At 49.8% G+C, this 12,975-nt stretch overlaps 1 protein-coding gene across 1 annotated transcript; it reads left to right on the forward strand.

Annotated features, from left to right (window-relative positions):
* The first annotated feature begins 1,936 nt into the window (after positions 1-1,936).
* CUNH16orf95 (chromosome unknown C16orf95 homolog) lies at positions 1,937-11,931 on the forward strand. Its single transcript, XM_051201653.1, has 9 exons — positions 1,937-2,071; positions 2,202-2,356; positions 4,165-4,228; positions 5,852-5,903; positions 6,410-6,550; positions 7,957-8,103; positions 8,717-8,753; positions 11,104-11,323; positions 11,668-11,931. The coding sequence occupies exons 1-9, from the start codon at positions 1,947-1,949 to the stop codon at positions 11,684-11,686; spliced, it is 960 nt and encodes a 319-aa protein (XP_051057610.1). The 5' UTR covers positions 1,937-1,946; the 3' UTR covers positions 11,687-11,931.
* The last annotated feature ends 1,044 nt before the right edge of the window (positions 11,932-12,975 follow it).

Below are 12,975 nucleotides of genomic sequence, written 5' to 3' on the forward strand. Positions count from 1 at the left end.
ACAGAAGCCTAATAGTACGAGCTGTTATCTGTCTGTGCTTTATACTTCAAAGGGGCAGATTGGGTTGTTTACTTACAGCCATCTGTCCTATGGAAGTCATCTGCCTGTTGAGAGACTGCACACCTGCCCGTGTTGGGTTCCCCCACCCTGATACACCTGACACACCTCTGCGTGGCTGAGGACTCTGGTGTGCACCTCGTAGTTTGTGTCTCTCCTGTTAGTGGACCTTGGGTTGGTTGCAGTTGGATGTTTTAGGAATAGTCACATATACCTTGGTATATCTTTTGAATGGATAGGATTTCCAGAGAGGGAGAGGTACTGTGGGATCACAGTCTTAAGCACCTGCCCAGGGCTGGAGATGTGACTCACTGGTTACAAGAACTAGTTGCTCTTTAAGAGGACCTGGGTTTTGTTTCCAGCACCCACATGGCAGCTGACAACCATCTATAACTCCAGTTTCAGGGGCTCTAATGCCTTCTTCCAGCACTATGGGCACTGCAAGCATATTGTGCATACATACATACATGCAGGCAAACAGAAATACACGTAAGATAAATACTTTAAAAAACCCCAAACCCTGCCTAGGTCTGATAGTGGCTGCATCATTTTGCTTTCCAACCAGTACAGGATGAGAGTGTGCTGTCCCCTAGCCTTGCAGCCCCTCATTGTCCCTGGGCATTTCTAGCCCAGTTAGCCTTACAGGCTGCAGTGGTGCACACTCATTAATGGCCAAGGTGTGCACACCCGAATAATGGCCATGCACAATTAGATGTTTGTGCAAGGCCTCTGCACTGTCCCTGCCGAAAACACCAGAGAAGAAGAGTGGGATGGAGGAAGAGGACACAAGGAACCAGCTGGGTAGGGAAGGAACCCTGGGGTTGGAGACTGGGGACAGTCTCCATATGGGCCGGTAGCTGACCTGAGCTGGGCCATGGCCCTGCCATCTTGCAGAGAATGCATACCTGGCAGCCTGGCGATAAAATCTTTGCTCTTATGGGTCCCAGGAAGATCAGCCTGGGTGCTGAGAACTCACTTTCCTGACTGCAAGCCTCTGTCCTTCAGTGTCACCGAAGAGGTGACTCTGGGAAAGAAATGTAGGTAGTGCCCAGCACCTACAAACTTTAGCTGTTATCACCTCCATCTCCATCATCTGAACTCACACTCTGTCTTTCCCAGTTAGCTTTTAGTGAGGCCTCTTCTGTTGACCCTAAGAAGTGAAGCCCACAGATAGCTGGTGACAGGAAGAGCAACTTGGGCTGAGGGCGGAGGTGGTTTAACAAAGGAATTACATGGCACTGTGGAGCAGCAAGGAGTGTCGCATCAGGAGAGGAGGCTGAGCTGCCTAGTGGGTGGAGTCTGTGTGTGTGTGGCTGTTTGCACAAGGATGCATGTGTGTGTGCGCGCCACATTAACTACGGCCCTGGAGGCCATGATAAGGACTGTGGCTCTCTGAGCCCCATAGAGACCCCCGAACAGGATGAGAATATACTCTGGCTGCCTTGCGGAGAATGGCCTACAGGTATGACAGGCACTGAAGCCGCTGCTATGAGGCCTGGAGGTATGGGTGAGGAGCTAGGAAGGGTTGGCTGTGGGTCAGAGCTGAGAGGAGAGATGACCGACCGTTAGGCTGACTCACTTGCCTGTGCATCAGTGGGGCTATGATGGGTTGCTGCCTGGGTCCTCCAGTCTGTGGATGATCTCTGGAGCCTGCTGCATGGAGCTGCTGGGTCATTCAGTTGATACCAGGTCAGAACAGCTGCTGCTGGCTCAACAAAGCATCTACTGGAGTCCTGTGATGATGGGTGGACCTTTTGAAGATGATCACTCAGAAGTCACCACGGAGCTCTACACACCCTCAGCCTACCACAGTAGACTTCATTCCTCTCCATTTCTGCAGTCCTTGGGCCTACGCTGCCCTTCTGGAGTCAACAGGGGACAAGGACTGCATGAGAGGGATGGCCTGTCTTATCATCACCGTGGAGCTTCTGTTCCCAGCATTCCACAGTTCCATTGGAAGTCCAGCTCCCTCAGAGCACCATGGTTGTGGGGGACACAGAGGGTGCACAGGCAAGTAGGGGGCTGCTTCTTGAAGATATTTCACAGGGAGTCCTAGGGCCATGGGTGTAGGGTGACAGGCATTTGGGAAGTAGCAAGCTATCAGAGCCTGTGTGGGCTTCTTCCCTTTCCTGCTCTGATGACAGTGAAGAAGATGATGGTGATACCACATCCCACAGAATACTGGGAGAGGATGGAGTGAAGGAAGACCAGGCACAGCCACTGAAAGAACTGGGACGTGTCACCATTGGAGACAGGGAGGGAAGGGTGGCGATGATACCAGTGACCCCAAGAGGAAAAGGTAAGGGCCAAGACAGCAGAGCTCAGAGTGTCTACCCCTGGGATGGTCACAATACCACAGTCAGAGCAAGAAGCTAAGATCCTCCTATAGCAAGGGCACCAGACAAATGTAAACTGAGCGGGCCTGGGGTGGCACACACCTCTAAAGCCAGCACTCAGGAGGCAGAGGCAGGTGAATCTCCATGAGTTTGAGGCCAGCCTGGTCTACACAGCTAGTTTTAGGACAGCCAAGGTTACACAGAAAAACCCTGTCTCAAAAAACCAAAACAACAACAACAAAAACAAACCCAAAACTTACCTTAAATTTAAAAAGAAGGAGAAGAAGAAGGAGAAGGAGAAGAAGGAGAAGGAGAAGAAGAAGAAGAAGAAGAAGAAGAAGAAGAAGAAGAAGAAGAAGAAAAGAAGAAGAAAAGAAGAAGAAGAAGGAAAGAAGAAGAAAAGAAGAAGAAGAAGGAGAAGAAGAAGAAGAAGAAGAAGAAGAAGAAGAAGAAGAAGAAGAAATGTAAACTGACACTGGTCATTGACACAGGGGTGAACTTGCCCTAGAATCCCCCAAAGTCCAGCCTGAAAGACCTGCAAAGTGTTCCCAGCAAGGGAATGTGTTCCTAGCATTTTGTTTTCTTTCCTTCCTTCCTTCCTTCCTTTCTTCCTTCCTTCCTTCCTTCCCTTCCTTCCTTCCCCTCTCTTTTATCTCCCTCTCCCCCTCTCTTTCTTTCAAGACATGGTTACTCTGTAGACCTGGAGTTCCTGGCAGTCCTCATACTCTCAAATAGTTTCTGTGCTTGACCTCCTGAGCAGCTAGGATGACATCTTTTTCTGCAACTTGGACACCTCGTCTGTGAGCTTGCTCTGCCATCCAGCATGGCTGTGGTGACCATCCTTCTCCTTTCTCACATTCTCAGAATTTTCTTTTTGTTGAGTTGCTTCCTATTGTTTATTAGCCCAGGCCCAGCATGCTACTGCATCGGCCAACATACCTGCATGTGGGGGAAGCTGGTGTGCCCACTCCAGCCCACTAGATCTCTGATTGAGCCAGCTATGGGCTGCCATTGGTCTGTGTCACAGCTGCAGAAGTGTGAGGCCTAGGGGCCATGGGACAAGCACCCCCTTGGTGGATGTAGCTGTCAGAGAGTTGCTGGGAAGAGCTCGCTTCAATTTGGAATCCTCTAGTATCAGACCCTTCTTTATGGGAAGGCGACTCAGCAAACCGATGAGAAGGAAGGCCCAGGGACTAGATCCACAGGGCCAGAGGGTGACTGTAGGGAGTGACAGCAAATGTCCACATTCTCTTCTTTTGCTAAGGGCAGTCCTGAGACTGGGCTGGAAGGAGCCATCTAGCAGGAGTCTCTTCCTTTCAACTGCCCATTTGCTGATGGGCAGCTTTGTTTCCTTGGTGTTTAACTTTCGCAGTTCTTTGTCAATTCTGGATTTTAACCCTTGCCTGAAGTATGGCTGGATAAGGTTTTCTCCCATTCTGTGGGGGTGTTTCGGGGTAGGTGAGTGAGATGTGTGTGGTATACCTATGGTTGTTAGAGAACAACTTGCAGAAGTACTCGCCTCCCACCATGTGAGTTCTGGGATCTAACTCAGGCAGCAGGTGTCCTAGTCTGCCGAGCCATCTATCTCACTGGCCCCAAGCGCACCAAAGCCCTGGATGGAAACATTTCCTTTAAAGTTACAATCGGTGCACATCTGATGGGTGCGTGTTCAGGGTCACCAAGCTGCCACCCAATTTGATAACGAATGACTTTGGGTGGACTTGAGTCCCAGATATGATCAGGGACCCTCAGAGGGAATGTCTCTTTTCAGGGAATCGGGGTCGGGACCGGGACCTGGGTGCCTCGCGCGCGCACAGGACCATCCACAGGAAATGGTGAGTGGTCTCGGGCTCCACGTCAGCTCAGGCGACGAGAGCAAAGGGTGCGCGAGCCAAGTGTCCAGAGGCCACTCTGTCCCATGGTTCCCATCAGCCTCCACTGCGAATAGCCAATCAGCTGTCAGCTCAGTGCAAGACCAATACAACAATTCCTGATTGGCTGATTGAAGGCCAATCAGCGGGTGGAGCGGGAAGCTGTTGCGAAGCACCCCAACCCTCCAGCCCTTGCAAGGACTCTGGACCTCGCCTGGCTCTGGTCTTACACAGCTGTGTAGCGCATGCCCAGCACAGTGCATCATGACAGATCAGGTCAGCCCAGAGCCTGCACAGGTGACCTCGGAGCTCACCTGTGAGTGCCTGGAGCCCCGGGGCCGCCCAGTCCAGCGGTAGCGCAGTGGCAAGGAAACGGAAAGGCGACCTACTCTTTCCATCTCTGGAAATGTCAGGAGCAGGCCTTCAAGCATGGCTGTATTCAGGTGTGCAAGGACTGTGGCCCTTTATGGTTTCTCCTCAGCCCTCCCTTTTCCCTTCTGCTGTCTTCCTTTCCAAGCTGGGTGACCACCCAGACCGAATGATGTTTCCTTGTTATTAGAGTAACTCCTTCTTCAAAGAAGGAGCCCAGCTAGCTGCTCCTGCTAGATCCAGCAGGCAGTTCCAAACTTAGTGTCAGGGGTTATAATGCTATAGTGATCAATCTTTGAGACCAGCTTGACCTCCATGCTGGGCTGATGTGGGTAGGTAGGATGGATGCTGTGCAGGTCAGTCACCATGTCTCGTTTTCGGTCAGCAGCTAGGAAAATCGAGTGCAAAGGCTTGAAGCACACACAGACACTCCTGTGGTCCCAGCACTTGGGAGATTGAAGCAGGAGGATTGCTGTGGGTTAAAGGCAAGCCTGGGTTATATAGCAAAATCCTGCCTCAACAAAACAAAGCAGACAATAACGATTGTGATGATTATAATGAAACACAAAACAGTCAACTAGTGTGTGTTTTCTGACACAAAGCAAGCTGACACCCATCATGGAAATTCAGTTTTGCCTGGCACTCAGTGTCTACACACCAGAGATTCTCATGGTGAACACCCTAGCAGTGGCTGGGATCAGGGAAGAGTAACTGTTACACCAAGAATTCTGTCTTGCTGTGTCCTCCTCTGTCCTCTTCTGTCCCCCTTTGTCCCTTTTGCTCTGTCCCCTTCTCTCTGCCCTGCTCCCTGTTCTGGTCTCTGTTCTCTGTGTCTTGCCCTGTCTTCCTTGAGGCAGAGTCACCAGGTCTACTGGGTTTTGTTGCAGTTTTGACAGGCTCTCCCTCTTACTGCACTGAGCCCGTGTATACCCAACAAAGCCTCAACGGGACCCTGGGAGGTTCTGGCCTTAGGACCCTCCTGAGAACCAAGCCCGGCTTTAGCTGGAGTGTACTGAAGCAAGTTGGCTTGGGAACACAGGGTCCCACACCAGTGGGGATGTTACCACGTGAGTGAGCCTGCCCTTCTGTCACCTGGAAGCACCTCATGGGCTCAGAAGGAAGACTTTTCTACTCTCAGCTTAGTGCCAAGGGTCACTAGTGCCTAGCCTACAGTTTGCACAGAGCCAGAAGACTCAGCTGTGTGTTCTTCTTTTCTAGGAAGGGTTCATTTCAGACCTTTGGAAAGGAAATGCGCATCACAGGTCACTCGGTGAGGACATGCCCTTGGCCTCTTGTCCCTCCTTGGGGGAGAAAGGGGGAAGATGAGAGTCTAGAGCTGGGCCCTGCATAGAAGCATGTGGTTGTATGTATCATTTCTGTGTCCCCATATCTCCGTGTAGTCTTACCTCCTCTCTTCTAGTTCCCCCTGAGACCAGGCACCCCAGGAAATCCAGAAGCCCTTTCAGTGTTTTGCCCTGGTCACCAGCTCCATCTAACCCCTTAGAGGCCAATACATGGCCAGCACCATGCAGAAAGACACAGCTGTATCAGGGAGTAGTCACCTCCTCCTGACTCCAATGGCTCGAATCTTCCATAGACAGACTTGGGGACAGTGAGGCAGCAGGATTCTCCCCACCCAGCTTGTAGACCCAAGCTGGTAAACATGTAGCCAGCCTCATCCTGAGCCACAGGGGGACCCGAGTACCTGTCCCTTCCCTTGGGTGCTGTCCTTCACTCCTGTCACACTTAGTTCTGTCCTCTGTGTGTTTTGCTCAGGTGTCCCCCAGCCACCGCACCGTCCTCCAGGAGTACATGTGTTGCCAATGCTGTGCCAGGTTTGGGGGTCACTTGCCTGTGCCTCGGGCTGATGCACTGCTGCCCTACTGGGTCCCCCTGTCCCTGAGACCACGAAAGCAGGTAATTAAGTGACTTGGCAGGTCATCACTTAGGGCCAGGACACATATTCAGGTCCAAAGCCCATCAGAATCACAGGTATTCTATGACTGAAGTTTCTGGGACACAGTTTTGGTTTTAGCTGGGGATTGAACAAACTGGGTAAGTACTCTCCACTGAGTGACAGCCCCTGCTCACCTTTCTCCTCTCTTTCCCTTCTACCCCTTTTGTTTCTTTGTGTGTGTGTGTGTGTGTGTGTGTGTGTGTGTGTGTGTGTGTGGTGCACATGTGGCACCATGGTACACTTTTAGAGATTAGAAAACTACATTTATGGGTTGGTTCTTTCTTTCAACCATATGGGTTCCAGGGATCAAACTCATGTCAGGCTTTGTGCCACGCACCCTTACCTGCTAAGCATTTCTTTGGCTTTCATAGCCCCTTTGAAATTCATTCATGAGATGTGTGTATTAGGTCTGCAGTGTTTTCCTTCTCCCTGGTACCTGCTCCTCTCCTGTGGGGACCATGTCCACTGAGAGCAGTCCACTGAGTGACATGGCATTAACACCCATCCTCCAGGGTCAAAGGAACTCAGAAATGACTACCTGGACTTGGGTGGAGAGGTAGAAGGGCAGTTACCGCTTGTCCCTGCCACAGGCTTCTACACAGTTCATTTTCCAGCCACACACCAAGAAGTTCTTTGGCATGTGAGATTGAAACCAGCCTGGTATACATAGTCATTTTCAGGCCATTCAGGGCTACATAGAAAGACCCTGTCTCAAACAAACAAACAAACAAAACCAATAAATTAAAAATAAAAAAAAAAGAAAAAAAGAAAGAAAGAAAGAAAGAAAGAAAGAAAGAAAGAAAGAAAAGGACCACACAACTCCTAATTCTTTCCAAACAGTCCCAGCAAGTACAGACCTGGGAGTCAAACACAGACACAGGCCCATCCTCATTCAAATACCATGCCTGTTTTGAAATATTCTGTCTGTCTGTCTGTCTGTCTGTCTGTCTGTCTATCTACTTTATTGTGTATGCATGTGTACGGGGTATGCATATGTGCCAAGGGGCATATGTAGAAAGTCAGAGGACAATTTACAGGAGTTAGTTCTCTCCTTTCACTTCAAGACACAGGGATGGAACACAGGTGTACAGGGTAGGCAGCAGGTGCCTTTGTCTCCTGTGCAAGCCTGCTGGCCTCCCCCTGGTGGTGCTGGAGATGGGATCCAGGCCCCTGTGCATGCTAGGCAAGCACTCTAGTAGCTGTGCTGCAGCCTCCCCTCTTAAAGACAGGGTCTCCCTATGTAGACCAGGCTAGCCTTGAACTCACAGAGATCCACCTGCTTTCTGAATGCTGTAATTAAAGGCATGGGCCACCATATTTGGTGCCTCCCTCACCCCTTTGAACCTTTCTTACTGTCCACTGGTAGGTCTCAAAGATGATGCGACGTTATATCCCCAGAGCCATAAGGTCATGTCGTTGCCCCTGCCACTGCTTTGGGGGCCACCTTCCAATGCCCAGGGATAGGGCTGTTATGCCCTATTGGGTGCCCCAGGGGCTGAGGTCACAGAAGAAGGTAAGAAGGGGGCTTGTGATACAGGGCTGAATGAGGAGTGGGAAGGGGAGGAGTCCAAGGGGGCATCTCCTCCCTGATGGCCATGGCAAGGGCAGCTGAGGGCAGAAGGTCGTGTCTTGTGGAGGCTTCTGGGAACTGCAAGTCTCATTCTCTGAACACAGTGAAGAGTCATCTGGTATCCAGGCCTCCACACCTTTCCCTTTTTGCTGTGTCTTCCTCCCTCTTTCTCCCTACCATGCCCTGTACACAACTCCATCTCTGTATCTGTCCAGAGTCCTGCAGAGGTGGCTGAGAGGGACCATGGCTCTGGGTTTCCCCCTCTGGAGCCGCCTGCACCCCCACAGCTGTAGCTCTAGGCCATGATGCCAGCAGGATTGTCCACATCAGCCTTCCTGCAGCCTAGAGGGCCTTCCCAGTACTTGGAACTATTTAGAAGTCTTTTTTCCCATTCTCTTGCCTTCCCACTTTTGGGTTCTCCATCACTGAGCAGCAAAGAACTTGGCCCTTAACTGGGAGCCACAACATCCCTGCCCTGAGGTCTCAAGTCCTGATCACTCCCCTACACACCGCTGGTCACTAGATGGACATACTGACACACTTTTTCATCTCTTAGGTGATGAAGAGGCTGGAGAATGTTAAAGACACTCCAGGTAACTCCACCCTATGTGTTACCTCATCCTGCCCTGGGAAGGGGGTGGGGCAAGGACACATAGGTGACACAGACATCTCCAATCCTTGCTAGGCACCACCAGCTGTCTGCTGCCCTTTTACAAATGAGACAGGCAGACCATCAGTTTTAGAAGTGACAAGCTGGGTCTGGTGATGTCTAAGATGGTTTTATTTAAGCTACAAACTTCTGTGACTTGTGGTGTGTAGTGTATGTACATGTTCATTTTTGAACTGGTGTGTATTTCTGATGTGACAGCTCTTATAACACAAACACTTATATGTATGCATGCCTTATACAATCATAACAGTGTGTGTGTATGTGCTGCACAGTGTGTTCATATACTCATGCATGTGACCTGGCATGTATGCATTCATGGTTAATAATGTATGCTTACATTTATGTGTTCAGAGTGTGTTCATACATGCTTGGCAACACACTCACACATTGGTGATATGGTCCTCAAACACACCCCATGGCTCAGATCTTTGGAATAGACAAGACATCCCCTCTCCATATTACTCATGTTTTTTGAACTCAGTGTCTGTCCTGGACTTGATTTGGAAGGCACTTCCAGGCTTTGGTCTGGTGTCAGGTGCTTTGGTGCACGATGCCAGCTCTCAGGAAATGGATAGCCACCAACTAACCTGGTCTTAAATGTGTAAAAACGTCCTGTTCCCAACTCCAGAAGCAACACTTACCCTGGAGTGCAGATTCTTCCAGCCCTGCAGGCACAACTTGAAGGCATCAGGTTTTGAATCGTGACATTTGGGGATAGCCTGAGGGCACTCAGCACTCTTACCAGTGTTGGGAAATGTCACAGGAAAATCTTGGGGGTGGCTTGAGATTGTTGTCTCAGTAGAATAGACACAGTGGGCTGTACCTGAAATGCGGCACTTGCTATGGGGAGACAGAACCCTGAGCCACAGTGACACTGACACATTGGGCACGTCCCAGGACACATGGCTCCTGGAAAATCAGATCCTAGGAAGCCACACAAAAGGTGTCCTCAGAAATGTTCAAAGTTGGAACCCTATAGTGTTCAGATGGAGGGCTGAGTTATGCCTGGAGGGGCAGGGGGGTGAAGGGAAGAGACTAGGCTATGACCCCAGGGAGGTTCCCAAGAGCAGAGCAGGGTCTGACAAAGCAGGAAACCCATACCAGAACCTTCTCTCAGGAACATGAGAGAACCAGGGCACCGCAGACCCGGTGGCAGCTCCCAAGAGGTCTGTTTTCACTGCTTTCACTTTGAGTACTTAAATTATTAGGAAAAGGGAATTTATTATAAAATTATAGGATTAGCTGATAGATTTTCAAAACCAGCATTAAGTTTTATTCCAGTCATATTTTCACTTTTTTTGTCTTCAGGACTTACTTTTATTTTATGTATGTGAGTGTTTTCATGCATGCAGTGCCCATGGATGCCAGAAAAGGGTATCAGATCCCTTAGACCTGGAGTTACTGATGGTTGTGGGCCATCATGTAGCTGCTGGGAATTGAACCCTGATCCTCTAAAAGAGGGGACAGTGTCCTAGCCTCTGAGCTGTCTCTCCAGCAACTCTAATCATGCTTTCTAGTTGAGGTGATTTGTTTGTTTGGTTTTCAAGATGAGATCTTCCTGTGTATGAACTGCTGGGCTCAAGCTGTACTCCATCTTCAGCCTCCCCCCGTGGTGGGGATTACAGGTGCTTCACCATGTCCCTCAATTCAGGTGACCTACAGAGTATGTTTGTCACCTGCTCATGTTAGGAGACTTCGGAGGCAGGATCAAGACAGCCTGACCACACTTCTGTCCTCTCTTCCAGCTCAGTGTGATTTCATCATTTGTTTTCAAGTCCAATGAGTTTCCATTTGATGTGTGTGTATGTGTGTGTGTGTGTGTTTGTGCTGGAATCACAGTTAGGGCCTTTTGTATGCTGGACTACATCCCCAGACACATTTTTGATCTTTGAGCCCCCTTGACAAAGAGGGCTCCACAATTTTCTGCTCTGTACTGTGGTGAGATTTTTCAGAAGGGAAATGTAGTCATCATATTGCATTATCATATTAAGAGTGTTTTTGCACTGATGAAATTAATGCTTATATTTCTATCAGTACACAAAGGGAGGTGGAGGTCAACCTGTTCTACAGAGTAAGTTCCAGGACAGCCAGGCCTACACAGAGAAACCTTGTCTTGAAAAACTAAAAAACAAACAAAAAAGGAACTGTTGACCACCTTGACACAACCTACACCTTGGCTGGGTGGGGCCAGTCACCTACAGATCCACAGTTCTCAGCTCTTGGGGCCATAGAGGGTATCATGCTGTCTTCAACAGTGCTCCTCTTGCTCCTAGAGTGCTCCCTGGAATCAAGCAGCTGGCATGGCTGTTGGCGGGTCTGTGGGGACCAGCATCTCCTCCTCAAGTGGCAGCAGCTCCAGGCCCTTCATCAAGATGAGCTGCCAGGCTCTCAGGAGGATGCGCCACATGCTGGCCGCTTAGGCCTCTTCCTACCCATGAGCTTTAATCTCCTTACCCTGCTGCAGTTTGTCCTGAGGGCCATCATGGCCATTCGGTGAGCTGCTGGGGCGTTGAGAAGGGGTGGGCCTGGACTCATCACTCACTTTGGAATCTAGAGACCCTGCCACCAACATCTTGCCCCAGACTTGCATTATGCCGTTTACTGAAAGACCATTGAGCCCTTGGATGCCATGGTGACAGCACTTGTAAGGCTCTTCCGAGAGGTGCCCCTGGCTTCACAGGCCTGGCTCTGGGGCAGTGGTGCTGGCCCAGCCCCCTTGTCCAGCTGGGATGTGGGAAGCCCTGTTAACGGTCACATCACATACCTGGTTGCCCAGGACAGTAAGCGCTCAGGCTGGGGGATAGTTCCCAGCACTAGCCTTTCTCTTGGCTTTCCAGCCATTTGTTTTGGGACTGAGTGGAGACTTCAGCTACTGTCAAGATCCTCAGCAAGAATGGCAGTCACAATCACGGTTCTCAGGGGAGGCCCTCAGATCAGGAGGATTTGTGACGCTTGCTGTCTCCACACAACAAGATCTGCACCCACGATCCAATCTGAAGTAGAAGCCACCACATGACTGTTAGTTGAAGGCAGGCTGGTGTGAATATCTGAACGAGTCTGTTATGAATGCAGCCAATAAATGTTATTTGTGAAACTCTAAACCTGCTGGTTATAAATTATTTTATATTCTGTGCTTTGCCCCCATGTATGTCAGTGCACCGTGTGCCTGGGTACACATAGAGGCCAGAAGAGGCATCAGATCCCTGGAACTGGAGTTACAGATGATGAGGAGCCATCGTTGGGTACTGGGAATTTGGACCTGGGTCCTCTAGAAGAAAAGCCATTGCTTTTAACCACTGAGCCATCTCTCCTGTCCTCAAACCAGCCACATTTAAAGGGTGACCTTGGTTTTCTTTTGGTGAGGAGAAACTTGTCCTCTGTCTCTGTCTCTGGAGGGGACATATTTCTACATCTCTTTCCTCTCAAGGATCAACAGGGTTTTGTTTGGTGTGGTGTGGTGTGGTGTGTGTGTGTGTGTGTGTGTGTGTGTGTGTGTGTGTGTGTGGTTGTTGTTACTTTGAGACAGGGTCTCTACATAGCCCTGGGTGTTCTGGGGTTCTACTCACTGTAGATCAGGCTGGCCTTGATCTCACAAAGATCCGTCTGTCTTTACCCTGAGTGCTGGGATTGAAGATGTGCATCAATGCACCTGGTCTGAAAGGGTTTTATTTAAGACATCATCCAGGGTGTGTCATTTTAATGCCAAATAGTATTTAATATTGTATGTGAATTGAAAAGTTTACATTTTTTTTTCAGAATTATATTAAGTTTTTTAAAATTTTTATTTGATTATTTTTTATTTTACATGTCAATCCCAGTTCCCCCTCCCTCCCTCCCTCTTGCCCTCTCTCCCCTTCTCCCCATTCCACATGTAGAAATGACCACCCTCCCCACCCATCCCCCCATCCCCATTCCACATGTAGGGCTATGCCATCCAGGTGGGGTCATATAAATCTGTCAAGTCATTTAAGTAGGGACTAGGACTTCTTTCCTAGGACTCTAGGTCAAGGGAGCGTCCCTCCATGGAGGATGTGTCCGCAAGGTCTGCACCAGGAATACATCCTGGTTCCACTGTCTGAGGTCCCTTAGACTGCTCAGTCCTTCTAGCTGAGACCCATATTCAGGGGGTCTGAGTCAGTCCCATG

The sequence above is a fragment of the Phodopus roborovskii genome, unplaced genomic scaffold (genome assembly GCF_943737965.1).
Source record: "Phodopus roborovskii unplaced genomic scaffold, PHOROB, whole genome shotgun sequence".
NCBI lineage: Eukaryota > Metazoa > Chordata > Mammalia > Rodentia > Cricetidae > Phodopus > Phodopus roborovskii.

Coding starts and splice junctions, on each gene's coding strand:
- CUNH16orf95 (XM_051201653.1), top strand. CDS start 1,947: ATGAGAGGGATGGCCTGTCTTATCATCACCGTGGAGCTTCTGTTCCCA. Junction 4,229..5,851: donor AGGACCATCCACAGGAAATG/GTGAGTGGTCTC, acceptor CTTCTTTTCTAG/GAAGGGTTCATTTCAGACCT. Junction 8,104..8,716: donor GGCTGAGGTCACAGAAGAAG/GTAAGAAGGGGG, acceptor TTCATCTCTTAG/GTGATGAAGAGGCTGGAGAA.